The sequence below is a fragment of the Tricharina praecox genome (genome assembly GCF_024521635.1).
Source record: "Tricharina praecox strain CBS 144465 chromosome Unknown BZA05scaffold_2, whole genome shotgun sequence".
Classification (NCBI taxonomy): domain Eukaryota; kingdom Fungi; phylum Ascomycota; class Pezizomycetes; order Pezizales; family Pyronemataceae; genus Tricharina; species Tricharina praecox.
Window position 1 is genome coordinate 668721 of NW_026250404.1, and position 18689 is coordinate 687409.

Genomic DNA, 18689 nt, shown 5'->3' on the forward strand with positions numbered 1-18689 from the left:
CTGGCTGGTAGCGAGGTCTCCACTCCGGCCGGCCAGAGTGGGCAGGAAAGGAGTGCAACAGTTTGCCATAGTATAGATAGGCTGCATGCGAAATAAATTGAAGATCTCTCTATCCCTGTTTCAACATTCAACTTTTTCCCAATGATGATGATGCTGAGAATCTTCCAGCGCTATACGGCCTCTACGAGGCGGCAAAGAGACGAGTGAGGGTGCCAAGGTATAATATTACATTCTCGCCTCTACAGCCGGCGGCAGCGTGTGACTTTGTCACATGATACCTCCGAGTGATTAACCAGCATCGACATTGTCCTTCGCCGGAGTCCTTCAATGTCCGACAGCCCCTGGTCTTCCTACATAAAGCCGGTACGCCTTGTCGATATGTGCCCGGTTACCGTGCGATCATGGCTTTTTCTCGAGCTATAGTCGCGCCACACGAGGTGGAAATCCTACATACCCGTGCAGTACGGACACAGCGTCACTCAACCGTATGTACTTCCAGCTGATCAACACAGGCGATTCAAGGCCGAAATCCCCACCTAAGCTCCTAGCAGCCCATGTGGGTCTCAAGTCACTTTCCTACCTGCGCTTCGAGGAATTACACACGGATCGCAGGCCACAGTTGGGCCGAACCGAGTGATATCTGGTGCGGTAACCATAACCCAATAACCCTAACCCGTGTCGTTCGACCGCGCATGTCATCGATCATGGTTAATCGAGCAGAAGCGGTCCAGCGGAGACCTCAGACAAGACAAAACAAGCCGAGCTTCACGTTTCACCGCGTCCACCACGTCGCACCACGTCGCACAACACACACGGAAACCACATCCTTCCGTTTTTCCATGCTTGCTCTCGCAGGAGGAAACTGGCCACCCAGGAGGAAACTGGCCACCCAGGAGGAAACTAACCATCCATGCTTGCATTCATGTCGGTTTCGTCAATCCAGCTGCCAGAACAGAAAAAAAAACCGACACAACTCCAGCTTTTCCGAAACTCTTGGGGGACAGGAGTTGGTTGGGAATGGGTAGACCCACGCACTCCCCCTCCCCCGCACTGCCGCGCCGGCCGAGAATCAAATCGAACGCGGTCGCGAGCGTGCGGATTGGCTTGAAGCGGGAGGATAGGGCCACCGCACGCTCTGCTTAATTGGTTGACTATCGGTAGGCTAGACTGCCGCGTACTCTACCGTACCGTAGCGTACCGGACCGTACCGCTCACAGGCGGCCACGATCGTAGTGTCCACTGGGCTGGGTACCTACATATATCCACTATCCACTGGGTACATACATCTTCATACCTGGAACTCCACAGTCGAACGTTACTGTGCATGTATGCACTTCACTATCGTACAAACAAACCACCTTCCCCCGCGCTGTGCTGTACGGGTAGATACCTCTCGTGTCCATCATGCGTTGCGCGAACCGTGCTGGCAGCCTGGCAGGAGCAGCCAATAACGCTCAACCCCGAGACGCAGATCCGAAGCATTCTTCGAAACAGTCAATCAATCACCACCTCCCCCACACCCGGCGTGCATATCGAGTCCGAGATAGCCAGTCGTATTGTTCTCTTCAGGTGCTTTTTATATGTTTCAAAGCAGGCAATAGGTAGGTTGAATACCTAGAGTAGAGTGTGTGGAGTATGTACCGACAACGTCATGCAAGGTGGAAGGTGGTTGCTGGGCTCTGGGCTGGAGTCGTGCGACAGCGCCGCTGCCAGCGGAAGAGTATAAACCGCGATAACGTCCAGGTTCTCCGACAGGACAGGACAATCTCTCAATTTCTCAACCTGCGGAGCAGTACGTACACCATACGGTTACTTATATAACCTCGCTCTCCCGCCCCACCCGTTCCCTCCCCCACCTCCCACCTCCTCCACCGACCTTCATCCTCAGCTCCAGCTCCACGAACCGAAAGAAAATCAGCCATGCCCGCCGTCATCCCCGCCACACCAACGCTGACCGTCGTCGCCGACTACGCCGTCTTCGTTCTACGCTTCCCGCTAATCTTCATCATCGCCGCGCTGTTCTCGCTGTCGTTCGGCGTGTACATGATCGATGCCATGGGTGCCTGGCCGCGGCCCCGGAGGGAAGCTGAATCAGAGGTGAAGGGGAACGGGTTTGCGTCCCATGGAATGTAGGTTCCGCCCTCACTAGGCTTGGCCCGTTGCTCTGGATTCTGATCATGCGTTCAGTGCCTACTCGGATGATCGACATCCGGCGGCCACGAGAGTGCGGTCCGAGTTCGCTTGAGGTCCACATACATACACACATACGTACATATCGGTACCGGTACCGAGGATTGATCGAACGACTTGATGTTGATGTTGATGGGACCATGACATGACATGACGGTGGGATGCTACGATACGATGCCATGTTTATGAACGGATGCACTGGGGCTGATGTTTTTGGACATCAATGTAAATAATTGAAATGGGAGCCAGGCTTGTACCTTGAAAAAAAAAAGAAGAGAATACCTACTACAATCAATCGAAGAAGCACGATACGATGACAAAACATACCCCCTCTAAGAAGTACGTACGTCGAAACGGAACAAGCAAATGACGTGCATACGTACATAACAAAAAGACAAGCAAGTGGCACCAACACCGTACACGAAGCACCCCGTGATTCCTCAATACCCACTGGAGACCTTTTCCTCCATCGCCCGCCCCGCAACACTAGACATCTGCCACCTCCGCAACATTCTCGGTACATCCTCCCACGGGTTGATCCCAGGGCCGTGCATATAGTCCTGCCGCTCTCTGTAGTAATGCCCGAGTACGTACCAGAAAGCAAAGAATGTGAGGCCCCACATATACCACTTCTTCATGGGATCCCTCCGCACTGACGACGACGGCGGGCGGGAAGGCGTTTGTGGCTGCTTCCACGCCATGGTCTCGAATTCCTCTGGGCTCATGAAGCGCTCGCCGCGGCCAAGGTCGAGCATAGAGTCCGTATCGCTGTATGGCGAGGGATCAACCAACTTCCATCGTCGTCGTGAGTGTAGTGTTTCCGAAGTCCGGTTGGCCTCGTCTTCGGGTGAAGCCGGGAGCGCCTGCGGGAGCCGCCAGGTGAGCGCCATCTCTTCTTGCGCGGTGACGTGTTGGAGGATGATAGGTGCCAGCACGCGCACGGCGCCCCCGATGGCGCTTCCAAAAGCGCTGCTGGCGAATGAGGCGATACAGTCATCATCATCAACATCATCAACGCTCACCTCATCTTCTTCACTCTCATTGTTCGTGGAAGTCTCTTCATCCTCGGATGCGAAATAGTCCGGGTCGTCCTCCGAGACATATTCCAGGTCATGGTATGCGTCGACTTCCGAGTCCTCCGAACTGGAATCCGTCGATGTGCTGTGGTCGTCTGGGTAAAACAATCTTCTATACTCACGTGGGTTCGGCGTATCAGGCGGGAACATTATGATCCACTCCCCTTGTTGGAGTCGCTCCAATGTCTGGCCCTTCTGCAGCTCTGACTCTGTGAGGGTGGTCGGATCCACATTGGTAGTGGCGTCTTCATTTCCCTGGTCACTGGTATGTCCGGGGAAAGAATCACTTCCTGCGGCTTCCTCCTCCAACTTGGCATTCGCGATTGCCGCCGCCAACAACTCCTCTTTCTTCCTTTCGGTAGCTAGGCGTCTCTCCTCTGCCGCTGCTGCCTCGGCCACCGCCTGCTTCTTTCTGGCTTCTTGCCGTGCCGCCTCCTCAGCTGTTCGGGCTTTCCTCTCCGCAGCGAGTCTCGCCTTCTCAGCTGCAGCTGCAGCCTTGCGTGCCGCTTCAGCTTCCCTCTCCGCTTTCTTCTTCGCAGCGAGCCTCGCCTTCTCAGCTGCAGCCTCTCTCTCCGCTTTCTTTTTCGCAGCGAGTCTCGCCTTCTCAGCTGCAGCTGCAGCCTTACGTGCCGCTTCAGCTTCTCTTTCCGCCTTCTTCTTTGCCTCCAGCTCTTTTTTCTCCTTCAGTGCTTTCCTTTCTACAGCCATCATCTCTTCTAATGCTTTCTTCTCTGCAGCGGTCTTCCCCTCCAGTGCTTTCTTTTGCTCCAGTATCCTTTTCTTCTCCTCCGCTGCTCTTTTCTTCTCCGCCGCTGCTCTTTTCTTCTCCGCCGCTGCTCTTTTCTTCGCCAGAGCCTTCTCTGTCTCCAGAGCCTGCCTCTCCGCAGCTTTGCTGTCCACCAGTGGTATTTTCTTTGCATTCCGCCTTAGCTTTCTCACTCGCCGCTTCGCCTGCTCGTAGGAGTAGTCTATTATTGCCTCACCCTGACGATCATCATCACCATTACCATCACCATCACCATCACCATCACCATCACCATCACCATCACCATCACCATCACCATCACCATCACCATCACCATCACCATCACCATCACCATCACCATCACCATCATCATCTTCATCATCTTCACCATCATCACTAACATCACTAACATCACTATCACCATAATCATCACCATCACTGCAATCATCCTCACCACTGTCCTCCGTAGAACCCGCACGCCCACCCCCCCTCCCATTCAGGTCCTTTTCCAATTTCTCCGCGATCTGCAACAGCCGGTCAAGCTTTTTTTTCTTCAACTTTATCCTGGCGTGATCATCCGCTCGCGCCTGGCGCCTCCGCATCTGCGCCAGCGCGTCCGTATATTCCGCCGCGGCGTGAAAATCCATGTTGGTGGCAGTCCTGGGAAACACCGGTTTCACGGGGGGAACGTCGGGGGTGGCGGCGGGGGTGCTGACTTCCGGAAGCGTGAGGGCCCGCGCGTATCGCGTGCGGTGCGAGTTCACCGTCTGGTCATCGAGCAGATGCAGCCCGAGATGACTGCGGCGTGTGGGCGTGGTCTCGGGAAATGCTTCTCGGAACCGCTCCGCGGCGGCGACTTGGAGCTTGGCCGGTGTGCGTTCGGGAGACTTTTGTCGTCGCCGTGGGATCACTAGTGGAGTGACGTCGCCGTTGCTGTATAACCCGCGCGCAGTCGATGCCGTCGGCGTAAGCACAGGCTCGTCTTCCTCGGTCGACGATCCGGCGTCGTCCCCGCCTGCGTCGTAGAAACTCGTGTTCATGTCGCCGTCGAAGCGGGTTTCTTGGATCTTTCCTGTGGGGGCCTTCGAAGGTCCCGTATGTGCGGTGGACCCGTGGGGTATTTCCGCAGGATTGAATGTGAAGTGCGCATGGTAGTCGGGTGAGCTGGTGATGACGGTACGTCGCAGTGAAGTGGCCGTTCCTGGAGGCCGCAGGGCGCTCCGGAAAGTTGGTTTGCTTTTGGGGCCTTTGCAGGGAAGCGTTTGGCCTCGGGGAGCTGTGGTTTGCGTTAGAGAGGATAATAGAACCTTTCAACGGAGGAAGGGGGGAGACTGTACTACTGGTGGGCGGTTTGTTAATCGGTTGACCTGGTGTGAATGGCGCGTCCCAGAACGGTGGAGGTTCCCGTGGCGTCTTTCTCGTGACATGTGGCTCAAATTCATCCTCTTTCGGCGGTGGCTGTTGATCACTCTGGTCCTCAGACGAGTCACTCCATGTCTGCAAGGCCTCCAGGAGGCGGACGGCCTCGCGTTTGGTCAGTCGTGCCAGTAGTCCCCTCAACTCCCTCTCCGTTCCGTGTAGATACTGCAAATCGTGCTCGGTGAGGATGTTGTCCGCCACGAGCTGCCACTCACGTGCTATTCTCTTGTCCAAGATCATGGCTCGTATTTGTTCCACATCAACACCGGCATGCCGCAGACGGAGTAGGCCGTAATCATCGATACCGCGCTCCCTTAGGTGAAGTAGCTCCTCCTGAGTGAGTGACTTCGCAGCTTCGGGGCCCTCCGGATCGAATTCTACCACTCCCTCAGGCCCTGGTATCAATAGTCGTTGCACTCCTATCCGCCGCATAAGCCTATTCCACGGCCGCATCCATGCTCCGTAGTTTTCACCTATCCACACATACGGTAGTGCATAAAGTAGCGCATATCCCAGTAGTATTCCCATGAAGAAATAAGGTGTCCAGCGCAGCCAGATCAGATACCCACGGTAGGAGATGGCAAACACCGAGTAGCACTGACCATAAACGCCGACCACCTGCCTGGTATGCATTTCCGGCCACGGCAGACCGGTGCCCCTGATCTGTGTCTCGATGAACGCCCACATCCCCGTCCAGAGTATCAGAAAAATCCACCGAGTGGTGAGCTTCCGCTTTAGTCTCTCCAGGGCCCAGATCGCAAGCCAGAGCGCTATCCATTGCAGCCCCGTGAATTTCAATGGGTAGAATATCTTGTTCCAACTGCCGCGCGGCCCGCTGGGATCAAAGATTGGCCGCCAGACGACGGGGAAATGCCAGTACACGATGTATCCAGGCAGCCACAGGAGCGCACGGAGCACCCCGCCTCCAGACTGGAGCTCTACCACAAGTACCGAAAGCGCAACCAGGGCGTAGAACTCTCTGTGCACCGTGAGCTCGTTGTAGCAGGGACGGCCGTATCGTCTAGCAAGGGTGTATATGCGATCGGTATGCGCGAAGACGGACACCATGATCCACGTATACTTGGAGTAGGCGTAGTACTTTGCGAAGATCCAGAACGTGAGGACATTCCACATTGCCATTCGCGGGCCGAAGACAATTTCCCACAGGTACAGAAAACTAAACACCATCCAGCCCAGAGGTAGGTCGGCCCATGTCATCATGCCGGCTAACTCCTCAATGGCTTCGTCCGCGACATCGTATAGCCGGTCTGCATAATATTCGACAGTATGCGACCATCGGGTCCGTGTTCGACGTAGCCAGCTCTTAAGATTCCGGTAACGCGTACGATAGATGTCCATTACGACGGAGAGAATGGGGATTCTGTACGAGCTCAGCGTCAATGTCCTCCAATAAGAGCTTGGGAGTGACCTCACTCTTGCGATGTATGAGTCTCCAGTCCAGTTGTATTCACCAGTAGTAGGCGCCACAAGTGTATGTAGTACTGCCAAAACCCTCTTATCCTAGCTGTGCACTGTTGAGACAATCACTTTGTTCGAGAAAGATGGAATCGGGGCTCATAGAAAAGGATTGTGCTGGCCTGGGTGACAGAATATGATGCCTTCAGCACGTCCAGGGAAAACACAAGTTGATGAGTGTGATGAAGCCACAAGACGTGGTGAACGGTGAAGCGAGGCATCGAGGGCATCCCGTCAGATGGTCCCCCCCTTTGTTTTACGACCGTCGAGGACAAAACACTGTACACAAAGAAAAAACCGAGCGAGAAGCAAAAGAACCGGCGTTTCGCCCTTTGTTTCGTCGACGGGCAAACCTAACCCTGCTCTACCCACGCAACAAAACACCCATCATCGCCAGTACATGGGCCGCCCATTACTCCTTTCGCAGGCAGCATCGAGTAAACGACTCGAACTCCCAAGCAACCACTCCGGCTACCACCGGCCACGTGTGCTCGATCCGTTCCTGATTCTGTCGCACATTCCCGGGCAAGTCACTGCCTATCTTCACGGCACACATCCTACGTATTATCGCCAGGTTAGCACCAGCCTCAATCATAAGCCAGAATTGCGGGTTTCATTACCTGTAGAGACGACATCCGAGGGCAAACTCTCCATGGATAGCGTTCTCCACGTGGTATTTGACCTTCATTCCGAGGCGTGGTGGAAGACAAACGTGATCAGTGAATCTCCATTCATCGCTGTCACTCTGCTCCAGCTCGAGATCCGGGAACGTCATTTTCTTTTTGTCTGGGTTGAATAGTCCGGATTTGACGATAGGTGGGAAGCCAGGAGCCGAAGTATTGGTAAACGTCATGGTGTAGGTCAGGTTTCGGAGGTCGTAGTGAATCTTGGCGATCGGTCCGGGCTGCGTGATATTGAGACCTCTTGACTGATCCTCTACCAGCTTGGTCATGTTCACGTACTCGGTTCGGCGTCCACTCGTGCCAGCCTCCGAAGGCTCGGGCTCGGTGACGTGGGTGGCCAGTTCGAATGTTCCCCAGTTGTAGCTCTTGTCCTTCTGCAGATCTCGATTGTAGCCGTCGAACCCCAAGGATTGATTCCAAAGCCGCACCAGGTCCATCGTATACTGGTGGTGACCATCCTTGAAGAAGCGAATCGTGGAAGAGGCCTCATGAATCGGAGAACCTGACGCACCGTCATAGCTAGGAAAGTCCGACTTGACGTAGACCTCCGCCATGAGCATGTACCCACTGCACGCATGCTCGTACTCGCGCCTCACAAACATGTCCCGGAAAGCAATCGAGGAAACCAAGCCGTAGGATCCAAGGACCAGAAGGACGACTATGCCGATTGCCTTATGCACCGGGACGGAACGGCAGCAGAGGATGGTAGTTGCATTCCTGAACTTCTTCATCCGGAGGGAATCGGTGTCACGGAAAGCCCCGTAGACATAGCAGACGTTGATCAGACCGACAAGGACGGCAAAGGCGCACAGACCGACGTAGATGGCCGTAAAGCACCAGTAGCCTTGGTCGCGCAGCCACATCATCGTCTTGGATGTCGGATGAACGAACGAGTAGTTCATGAAGATTGCCCACACGATCATGACGACGTTAAGGGACAGGAGCGGATACTTGAACTTGCTGCTAATCGGACCGAGGGGGACAGTATTGAGGAGAAACATTGCGCGCGATAGGGTGATGTTTCGTCTTGTCTTCCGTTGCTGATCGTCTGCCGTCCGAGCTTCGTGGTCGTCGTCGTCGTCTCTCTCTCTGTCTCTCTTGATGGCGGAGAGGAAGCAAGGGGTTCTGTGCTGTAGAGAATAGCGAAACGACAGCGGGAGTCATGTATAATCGTACCGTTTTGGTAAGACCGCCGAGTCGCTGGTTGAGCCTCGACACATTTCATGCGAAACCACCAATCGGGCCACAGACGTCGTCTTGATACATACAATTGATGCACGTCCGTAAGCCGCTGCATACGAGTCGGGAGTTGTGATACGTGAATCGAGTATCACACAACATGATACGTGTGATTTCGTATGATTCCCTAATTCATCACGAACCCAGGCCCACATCGTGACCAGCGGTGTCGCGCAGAAATGGCCGTGGCACCAAAGCGGGCCGGTACTGAGCCAAGACATAACTATGCGGGTCCTTTATGTAGCACCTCGATCTGTAGGGCTCTAACTTCACAAATATAGCTCTTGATCGGATTAGATAATAACGACGGCCGGGACATTCCGGCCGGCTGCAGCACCATGACTTCACCGTTGAGATAATGTCGGAAAACCTTATGTAATAGCCAGAGGGGGCTTTTCCAGGAAAGCCCAGGCCGATCCCATACCGGTATCGCTTAAGGGGTCTCCACCTCGTTGCGCCGTGCACGAGCCGGACGGATTCTTGTTTTGGACTTTGTGGGGTTTGCTGCGGCTGGCCACATGTGGTCGCCCCGCCTGTGGGCACCATCAATACAGCGTTCCTTCCCCGGCTTTCCTCCCCAGCTTTCCTCGCCCCAGATTTCCATCCCCAGCTTTTCTTCCCCACATCCCCCCGCATCGCTTTGGACTCGCCTACTCCTGTCAGTCTGCGGTTAGCGCAGCTCGCTTGATGGCGAGCACGAAGAAAGCTCAGAAAAAAAGCTTCCCGCCACGATGGATCCGGAAACACGATCGGCCTGGCACTGTGGTTTGGGTGGCCGTCCCCACTCACGCCGCGCCGATTGGTCGCAGGGCGTGGCGGCCGCTAAGAAACACCCAACTACATAGCTCCGGCACTTCAACCGAGACTCCACTCCGTAACCCTGTGCCAACCTAATCGTCTTCGAGCTAGTTGGCTAGCCAGGGCTGGGGCGTTTTACTCCACGATATCCTAGTGCTGGGTCGCACTGTCGTTCACTAGTTACAGATAGGGATGTGGGGACACTCGTGAGAGGCTGGCGGTCTGCTTGATCCTGCCTGTGAAAACTACAGCCAGACGCGCATAAAAGCGCGCAACCTCCCCTCCCATATCTGCGTCTTCCTCGGATCACGACCGTTGTCTGGCTATCACAATCACGAGACACGCCGACACACACGATACAGCAACAATGGGATTCCAACCACTCGCCCGCCTGCGCGGCACACCGCTGGTGTACAGCATCACCATCGCATCCAGTTCGGGGTTTATGCTCTTCGGTAGGTGCTCTTTGCGGCTTCACTTTCAGGGGCAATCCCATTAACACTTTCACGTGCCAGGCTACGACCAAGGTGTCTTCTCTGGTGTTATTGTTGCGCCATGGTTCCTTGAAAAGTTCAACCATCCGGACGCCGGGTTAATGGGAACCGTGAACGCTCTCTTCGACATTGGCGGCGCGATCGGAGCAATTATCGTTTTTCTCATAGGAGGATATTTGGGTCGGAAGAGGTCTATTCTGGTAGGTCCTCGCGGCTCTGGTGACCGGAAGGAGTGGAATCTGATTGTGTTAGCTTGGATCTATCATCGTTATCATCGGAGCAATTATTCAGGCAACTGCAGGCACTATCGCAGCGCTATGCGTTGGGCGTATAGTGGCAGGAGTCGGTGTGGGCATAGACACTACTGCAATCCGTGAGTGTTTCTCGACTGCCGGCGTGGATGATCGCCCTGCTAATATATCTGTGCAGCTGTATGGCAAGCCGAAACAGCACCGCCGAAATCGCGAGGTCTCCACATGGGTAAGCACACAATCCTAGCTCGTGGCCACTCAATGGCTAAATCTCGAGAACTTTAGGATTGGAATTGGTTTTCACGGCTACCGGTTTGCTTATTTCCCAATGGACGAATTTCGGTCTCGGAACGAACAACGGCTCTGCAGCCTTCTTTATCCCTGTCCTCTTGCAGATTGTGTTCCCGGCAATCACCATCGTGATGCTTCTATCCGGTCTTCCTGAGAGTCCTAGGTGAGCTAATCCATTCAACATCGCCGTTTGTGGTTTCCTCCGTCCTAACAAGGTCATCACAGATGGCTTATTGGCAAGGGTCGAATCGACGAAGCCAAGGAGGCTCTCGAGCGCCTCCATGACTCATCAGAAGACAGAAGCGTCGAAGATTATTTCAGGGAGATGCAGGAAGTTGTCGAGCTGGAGGGAGTCTCCGAGAAGTCTAACTTCAAGCTTATTTTCACCTCCGGCCCAACACAGAACCTGCGCCGTGTTCTGCTCGCCTGTTGGATGATGAGTATGCAGCAACTTGGAGGCATCAACTCGATTACCTACTACGTACCCACACTTTTGCAGCAATTCCTTAGGACCTCTCGATACACCTCTCTCTGGGTTGCCGGTCTGACGTGAGTGCCCCCATTGAGGAGAAATAGTTGATCCAATGCTAACACAAGGGATCTCAGATCGGTTATCTCGGTTACATGCGCGCTGTTCCCAGTATTCTTTATCGATCGCCTAGGTCGTATCCCGCTTCTCGTCGGCGGTGCCGTCGGCCAGTCCGTCTGCTTTGCCATTGTCGCCGCGCTGCTTGCCACGACTCCCGAGAACTCGTACGCTTTCGGATTCGGCATCATCTTCTTCATTTACCTCTACTTCGCCATCTTCAGCGGAACCTGGCTCGCCGGTTCTTGGATGTACCCCGCTGAGATCTTGCCTCTCCGCGTCCGAGGTGCTGGTGCCTCCATGGGTGTCTTCTGCTACTGGATGTTCAACTTCCTGGTAAGCCTTCCCAGCCTCAACCCCTCCCAGATGCCCCAGTAATCTAACACGTCTCAATCAGGTCGTTATGATCACTCCCACTGCCCTGCAGAACATCGGCTACAAGATGTACGTCATCTTCGCCATCTTCAACATGTGGTTCGCTATCACGATCTGGTTCATCTACCCCGAGACCGCCGGCAAGACTCTCGAGGACATCGACATGGAGTTCGCCAAGAAATACGGCGGCGACAATGCTCTGAACGAGCTCGAGAGCAGTGCCAGCGCCTCGGGATTCGACAAGGGCCACGGCACGAGTGTCGAGAAGGAGAGCGTCTAGCTCACTGGTCGCTAATGACGGGTGGTGCGTGTGAACTGATGAAAGATGGCGTGGTGGGGCGGTGTATATGTTTTTTTAATTCATTTTGAGCATGGTTACTTATTTACTGTGCTCCTTCGATTGCACTCATGGGGAAGAGTGCGGCTTGGTTAAATTTCCTACTTAACTCAATGATCTTTTGTAATGATATCCGGTCGGTGCGGTTCTGTATCTACATACTATATCAAACTTTCGTTCTTCACACCTCACCATTCCGTACTAGGGGATGGCCCATAGTACCGGTACGCAACCGAGAACATACCTGCCTTGGGGGAATGCATTTGCTAGCGGACATGCGCCATTTTTCCACCCTCGGGACATATCTTTAGTTCTTTTCACGAGATTAAATACGGCAGCCGGTGAAGGTTCCGAGACATTCCAACCACGGATCAAGGTGAAGACAAGCTTTCCCGGAGTTTCCAATGTAGGAGACCTGCAGCCCACGGCTCCACATACACACCTACATATGACAAGGCGTCAATGGGCAGTTTTCCAGGTTACCAAATCGTGCACTTCGGCGTGAGCTTGGCCAGGCGAACACGACAGAGTGATACCCCATGGATCTGAAATTCGCAGACGTCCGCCGCGGCAGCAGACGGCGTCTAGGCATGGAGTCTAACTACGAGTCTAACCACGATAGTTACCCTCAAATAGCCTACACAAACTGCACAGGCGCCGCTACTTCACATTCATAGCCGAGTTCCGCCACCATGTCCATTGTTCGCTCACATCACGCCACTACGACACCACGCCATCACACTCACCAGCTCATCTCGTAGATTATCGAGCTGTCACACCATTCAGGAACACATAAGTACCTTACGGCACTCATCTGTCTACGGGAAATGACCCCACTGATACCGATACCTTGTTTTCCTTGCCGAAAGGTGGTACCTGCATACTTACCTTGCCTTATGTGCGGATAGGTACAGAGTCGATTATGGAAGAATACGATGGTCCGTTCGTACGTGTAAGCAGGGAATCAGCATAAGTGTACCAGAGAATCGCAGAAACATACCAATATACCGTAGGAGGGGGATGTTGATGGAGTGGATTCATAGACTGTGGCTGGGGGTAAACGAATAATTTTGCACGAATAGGCTAGGTAGGCAATACCGAACAGGTAGAATAGAATACAAGTGGGGAGAAAGAGAGGCCATCCCTCCAAGAGAGCGAAATGTGAGATGCAAAAGAAAACGCGGTGAAACCCTCCAACAAAACCCAGTCCAAGAAGATGCCCAAAAAAACGCCATAAAGAAACCTGCCAAAAAGAAATGAGATCGCTGTCGGTGCCAGAACCCTCTGTTCAGTTAGGAATAAATACATATCTTCAATTCATCAATCCTAGTACTTAGTCCGCAAAGACCGGATCTTCTCATCGTGCCAGTTACCGCCGGCGATATCACCCTCCAATTCAAACAGCCTCTCCTGCTTCTCCACCGGCTGGGCCGCCTTCTTCCTTTCGGCCAAATACGCTTCGATCTCCGCATCAAGGGCGCATTTTGGAGCGACCACCGGCGACCTCGCCTTCTCAGCGAGCAGCTTCTTCCGTCTCGCAGCCAGCATCGCCTCGAGTTCCAACTCCATCTGCAAATCATCCGAGACTCCATCGTACATGCCACTTACGTAGTCGCCATCGTAATCGTAGCCCATTTGGCTATCGGGCTTTATCACGCCCATGTGTCTATTGACGTTGTGGATGTTGTGAGTGCCCCCGTAAAACCCGTCATCTTCTCCGATCGTGCCCAGGCCTAGACCCTGGCCCGTATCGTAGGATTCATATTGATACGCGTCGATGGACGATGCGTGGGATGTTCTCCCGCCGGAATCCAATGATGTAGTTGCGGTCGGTGTCCTGGGGAACGAGCGTCCGCGGGACGAAGAGCTTCGAACAGTTGACCGGGAAGACGATCTCGAGTGTGGCCGGGAGTGGGACCTGGAGGAGGATGAGGAGTGGCTGTGCTGCAGGGACAAGGCTTCTCCATAAACTGCACCCTCGGGGTTCAATACAGAGGCTCGCTGCAACTGGTCAATCTCGGGCTTGGGTGCTTGGATAAGCGGACTGGGATTTTCAGAGTGTGGCGACCCCGAATAAAATGATTCCGCCCACTCGGCAATGTCAATGTCGTAGTCGGTATCTGCAGTTGTCGGCCGGCCCAGGCCTTGCTTCTCAGTATATCGACTTCTACCGGCGGCAGAAGGCACTATCAGTGGGGCCAGGTTTGCGTAGGTGTTCTCGGTTCGTGGTCCAGTCGGTAGGTGAGTGACCGTTCTTGGAACGCTCTGGGATCGTGATCCGTCCTGCACTGTTCGTGAAAGCGATTCATCCTTGCGACGATAATTGCTCACGGCACCTCGCGATGATGACCTAGCGACAGGGGGCGAAATTTCACTTCCAGGAAGTTCGGCAACAAAGGCACCCCCGGTGACAGGCGGGCCCGTGGCCACCGAGTCAGGAGACCACGGCTGGTAGTAACCACCCGTTTGCACGGTGCTTTTGGAATCGGAAGTCCCGTCCTCCTGCGAAGCACCATTCTTCCTTCCGAACCTTCTCGCAATGCTGGCCACGAATTCGTCGGCAGCACTTCTTCCCGGTGGCAGCTTATTCTCGGCTGGATAAATTCCAAGTACCGTCTCCAGCACCTTCTTTTCCGGGGCCTTTTTTGCTTTTGGGGTTGCGTTCGATGGCCTCTGACCACTATCGCCGTCAATCCCCGCTGTTCGAGGGTCGGGTATCTGCTGTCCCTTTAGCGAGCGCGAGCGCGAGCGGGCGCCGGATGCGAGTGAGGGCGGTGGTGGCTTAGATAGAGAGGACTCGGTGCGACCGGACGCTGCGTTGGATGTTGTCGAACGGTGTAAAGTGGCCTCTATTGACGGATATCCGCCTTTTTCTCGGGACGCGGTAGGTGGTGACAAGGAACCGGAATGCTGCGGCTTGTCGGAATAGCTTCGTTCCGGAGCCCTCGGCCGAGAGCGCTCTCTTCCGGCGGTGATACTGTTCTCTCGAGAGGGTTTGCTTCGTAGTTGAGGGGGAGCTTGTGTTGGGAGTCCATGTGTGCGCGGAAGGGAATGTTCTGATTGTTTGCGAGGAAAAGAGTGGGAGCTGGACGAAGCGGGGCTTTCGCTAGTCGGCCAGTATTCGATATTCGTTGCCCCGGACATAGGTCCCGTGGTATCGTAACTGTATTTGGGCGGTATTGAACGGTCCGGATGTCCTGCCGGCGCTGCATCCCTCCTCATCGAACCACTGACATGAGAACGCGCCTTCTCGGCCATCAACAACCTCATGCTTTGATCCAACTCATACTGTGAAGATGTATGGGCACTGGAAGATATCCGAGGAGGGTACGGGCGCTTTGAAGTAGTCCGAGATTCTGGTCGATCCGACGGAGGGCATGGGATGCTGCCTGACATAGCTGGTTGTTGGTATTGCTTGCTTGCGTTTCGACTCCGTTTCAACTGGGCGCTTTGATTGGCGACTCAGGAACGCTGACGCCAACAACCGTGGATAAAAGAGAACAGGCTCTCCAGTCGGACGGAGGGCGAGATATATGTACGAGGCGGACGCCCTGTATTAACTGCTTTATGCTGTCTACCTTATCAGCTCAGATTGACTGGGTTCCCAGGAATCCAGCACGGTAACTACGGCTGAATCTGTGAAGAACAGGGTGGCATACCGGTGAAGTGCGTGCGCAGTATCCGAAAGCTGTAGCTTGTGCGGGGACAAAGGAAGGAAGCCGTGCGCAACAATTGATTGGCGATATACTACAGAGGGAGAGTATATCGAAAAGAGATAAAATTCAACGAGAGGGAAGGCGTCGGTTAAGCAACAAGAAGGAATGGAGAGAAATGGGGGATGACGAGGCGTAGGGACGAAGGCCTGGGGGATTTAGGGGAGAGGGATGGCGGTGCCTGAGGAAGATGTACTGTACGTGCACTTTACAAACAATCTGGCAAGATTAAAAAGGTACCGAAAGCGGAATTAGGGGACGGTCCCAGGGCTGATATATAGAGCAATCGTTATTGCCGCCGGGAATGGAACGGACAGGAGGCTTCTGACACCACAGTCCGCACGCACCGATGTGGCGGTCCTCCTGATAAGATCGTCAAGGCATATTCTTTCCCGTTGGTATGTACCGTCTACGCGCGTACGTTCGCCGACCACCTTCCAGAGGCCTGTCTCAGCGAAACATCTGTGAAGAGAGCCTCGCGCAATCTGTAACTACTCTACAGGTACGTATCGCCATCACGCGGCGCGTCTGGTGAGCAGGTAAGTAGATCCAAAAAGTCTACTTTGCGGTCAACGGCCCTACTCGGGTGGTGAGCACCGTACCGCGCCGCTATCAGCGCCACAAGCTCGGACTTCGAGGTCGCCGAGTCCGCGGCGGTACAGACTATTCGGAGATTCGAAGCTTAGCCCGCCACCGCCACCGCGCGGGATCTGCCTTCCCTGAGAAGGCCGGTGAGACCTGAGCTGCGGATCCCGAGAAACAAAGCCGTGGTCTGTGCTGCAGCTTCCGTGACGCAAATAACTAAAGTAGAACGGGCCTGGTCTGAAGAATTCCTCCGAGGCCGGAGATTTGCCTGGCCATTCGACGAACGAAGAACCAAGATCATGCGGCCGGTTCTTGTTGTGGGGGTGGATTTTCTGACTGCTGAATCACTGTTTAGATGCAGCACTGAGACGACGAATATCCGGCCCTGCAACCATCAGCAATAACGAAGATGACGGCTCGGTTCAGATCCCGTCGCGACAGGTTCGCTAGGTAGGTTTGCGGGAAGGCACTTCAACCGCTCCATGGGTTAGGGTTGGTATGTGGAAGATCACGGAGGTCCTTCCAACCCCTTTCAACCAGAGTACTCTACTTCCAGGCAACTTGGCTAATAGTAGGGTACCAAGTAGATACGGTATGCATCAAGTTCCGTCCGTTGGGGACTTGTGGGCAAATGCCGCGTTGGCCCTCCTCGGGTGTTGCCTAGCACTCGTCTGGGGAAGCATGCCGCACTTCGGCGGTTCAGTCGCAAGACGAACCCGAACCTTTTGCTCGAAAACGATTGTAGCTTTATTCAAATTCAATAACTAAACCCTTCTGTAGTATAAAAAGACCGTGACATTTTTGAACACCCAAAAAAACACACCCAACCGCCCCAATGAAAAGCCCAGAACTCCTGCTCCCAGTCCAAGTCGTTATCCATAACCATGTAAAACCCATGCCCACGTCAACTGCCCTGCAGCTGGCGAGGGAAGAAACCCCGAACCGGACCGTGAAAATAAATAAAACGAAAGACAGAATGAAAGAAGGAAAACACATGCTAAAGACCCTCGCGCGTGCATAAGATCATTGGAATCCACAATCGATGGTATAGCTTGCCTGCGAACTCCGAGCGCTCGACGCGGCATATATTGCGGACGGCAGCGGAAGCGGAAGCGGCGGCGTCAGATAAGGCCGCTCTACTGCGGTTCCTGTCGACACAGCCCGAGCGGCGTTCGTCTGTGCGATGACTATCAAGGAACCGCGGCCGCCCTGGAGTTCCTCGACGGTGAGACTCATCGGCGTACGATCGATCTCAGTATCAATCTTGGGAAGCTCGAAGTCGAAGCGAAATCCCGCATGGCTCTCAGGGAACGTGGGAGATGTGCTTGTTGGTAGGGGCGACGGGAGGGGCGATGGCAGTAAGGACGGTGGTGGCGATGGCAGCGGAGATGGTAGCGGCGATGAGCGGGGTGATTGGGGGGGCGAGGTATTCAATTGCTCGATAGTGGTCTTCAAAGTCCTTGCCAGAGACCGACATTTAGTGAGAGTGGGATTGCTCAGCGGTGGGATATCCAAAGTCAGAGGAACACGAGTGGGGACGGGTTTCCGGCGGGGAGGTGGTGAAGCGCCTGGAATCCGAGTTGGAGTCTTTGGCCGAGCAGGAGGCAGGAATTCAGCGGGCGCTTCGGTCGCCTGTTCGGCCTTTTCGTTGCCTTCTTCGGCGCTTCGTAGGACGTCCCGCTGCCGGGCCGCTTTCCTTCGCTGGGATAGAAGCAAGAATGCCAGCATTCCGATGATTGACCCGACCATGCCGATGGCACAGCCAAGGAGAATATTGCCAGCTTGCGCCTGCATGTCTGTTGTAAAAAGAGTGTCTGTGAGCGTCGATTAGCAGAGAGAGGAGGACATATCGATGGTTTGCCTGTGTACCTACGTTGATTGGAACGTCGGGATCTGTTAACGAGCGATAATCTCCGCGAACCTCAAGAGGGAGATGGGAGGAAAAGATCGTCTTATACCCACCTACCTACGACTTCACGAACGACGGTACTTGCCACTCGAGCTTGACCGTAGGGCAGAGGCAGGCGTGCATCTTCGTTGAAGGCAGCTACCACGGCCACATGGGTGCCGTGAATGTTCGACGTCCCTACGCGGCTGGGCCGTATTCCGCTCTGAGGGGTGGGCTCATTTCTGTCAGTAAAGAGGGGGGGGCGAAGCTGGACGGAGAGGCGGGGTAGGTGGGAGGAGACCTACATCTGTGGCTAGTGATTTGTTGGGGTGTTGCACAGCCTCGCTTCAGTGTATCGCTGCAAACTGCTTCTGGCCCCTATGCACAACCTCTGTTGTCGCCTGCGGTTGATTGCTTTCTCCAGAGTTCAGCTGCGACTCCTCCTTACCACCACCATAACGCCAATAACCCCGCACCCGCCTTTCAGACACCTCTTCAAATCGACGTTTATGGGTTCTCCAGCCGATTGTTTGTCTGCGTGAT

At 54.4% G+C, this 18689-nt stretch overlaps 7 protein-coding genes across 7 annotated transcripts; 2 read left to right on the plus strand and 5 right to left on the minus strand.

Annotated features, from left to right (window-relative positions):
* The first annotated feature begins 1821 nt into the window (after window positions 1-1821).
* Window positions 1822-2584, plus strand: BZA05DRAFT_470550 (uncharacterized protein). Its single transcript, XM_051487907.1, has 2 exons — window positions 1822-2129; window positions 2188-2584. The coding sequence occupies exons 1-2, from the start codon at window positions 1921-1923 to the stop codon at window positions 2243-2245; spliced, it is 267 nt and encodes an 88-aa protein (XP_051343420.1). The 5' UTR covers window positions 1822-1920; the 3' UTR covers window positions 2246-2584.
* BZA05DRAFT_384332 (uncharacterized protein) lies at window positions 2584-4103 on the minus strand. The gene has a single exon (XM_051482313.1). The coding sequence runs from the start codon at window positions 3975-3977 to the stop codon at window positions 2631-2633; it is 1347 nt and encodes a 448-aa protein (XP_051343421.1). The 5' UTR covers window positions 3978-4103; the 3' UTR covers window positions 2584-2630.
* Window positions 4104-4509: 406 nt separating this feature from the next.
* BZA05DRAFT_384334 (uncharacterized protein) lies at window positions 4510-5759 on the minus strand. Its single transcript, XM_051482314.1, has one exon. It carries the CDS (start codon window positions 5668-5670, stop codon window positions 4783-4785), a length of 888 nt encoding a protein of 295 aa, XP_051343422.1. The 5' UTR covers window positions 5671-5759; the 3' UTR covers window positions 4510-4782.
* A 1419-nt stretch (window positions 5760-7178) lies between these two features.
* Window positions 7179-8844, minus strand: BZA05DRAFT_470552 (uncharacterized protein). Its single transcript, XM_051487908.1, has 2 exons — window positions 7527-8844; window positions 7179-7463 (listed from the first exon to the last, which is right to left on the minus strand). The coding sequence occupies exons 1-2, from the start codon at window positions 8588-8590 to the stop codon at window positions 7319-7321; spliced, it is 1209 nt and encodes a 402-aa protein (XP_051343423.1). The 5' UTR covers window positions 8591-8844; the 3' UTR covers window positions 7179-7318.
* Window positions 8845-9755: 911 nt separating this feature from the next.
* Window positions 9756-12145, plus strand: BZA05DRAFT_102741 (general substrate transporter). The gene is made up of 8 exons (XM_051478486.1): window positions 9756-10081; window positions 10142-10320; window positions 10373-10493; window positions 10550-10600; window positions 10657-10825; window positions 10888-11211; window positions 11269-11584; window positions 11646-12145. The coding sequence occupies exons 1-8, from the start codon at window positions 9994-9996 to the stop codon at window positions 11901-11903; spliced, it is 1506 nt and encodes a 501-aa protein (XP_051343424.1). The 5' UTR covers window positions 9756-9993; the 3' UTR covers window positions 11904-12145.
* Window positions 12146-13021: 876 nt separating this feature from the next.
* Window positions 13022-15542, minus strand: BZA05DRAFT_102768 (uncharacterized protein). The gene has a single exon (XM_051478487.1). It carries the CDS (start codon window positions 15354-15356, stop codon window positions 13287-13289), a length of 2070 nt encoding a protein of 689 aa, XP_051343425.1. The 5' UTR covers window positions 15357-15542; the 3' UTR covers window positions 13022-13286.
* Window positions 15543-16981: 1439 nt separating this feature from the next.
* BZA05DRAFT_384343 (uncharacterized protein) lies at window positions 16982-18454 on the minus strand. Its single transcript, XM_051482315.1, has 2 exons — window positions 18225-18454; window positions 16982-18072 (listed from the first exon to the last, which is right to left on the minus strand). The coding sequence occupies exon 2, from the start codon at window positions 18050-18052 to the stop codon at window positions 17282-17284; it is 771 nt and encodes a 256-aa protein (XP_051343426.1). The 5' UTR covers window positions 18053-18072; window positions 18225-18454; the 3' UTR covers window positions 16982-17281.
* Window positions 18455-18689: the final 235 nt, after the last annotated feature.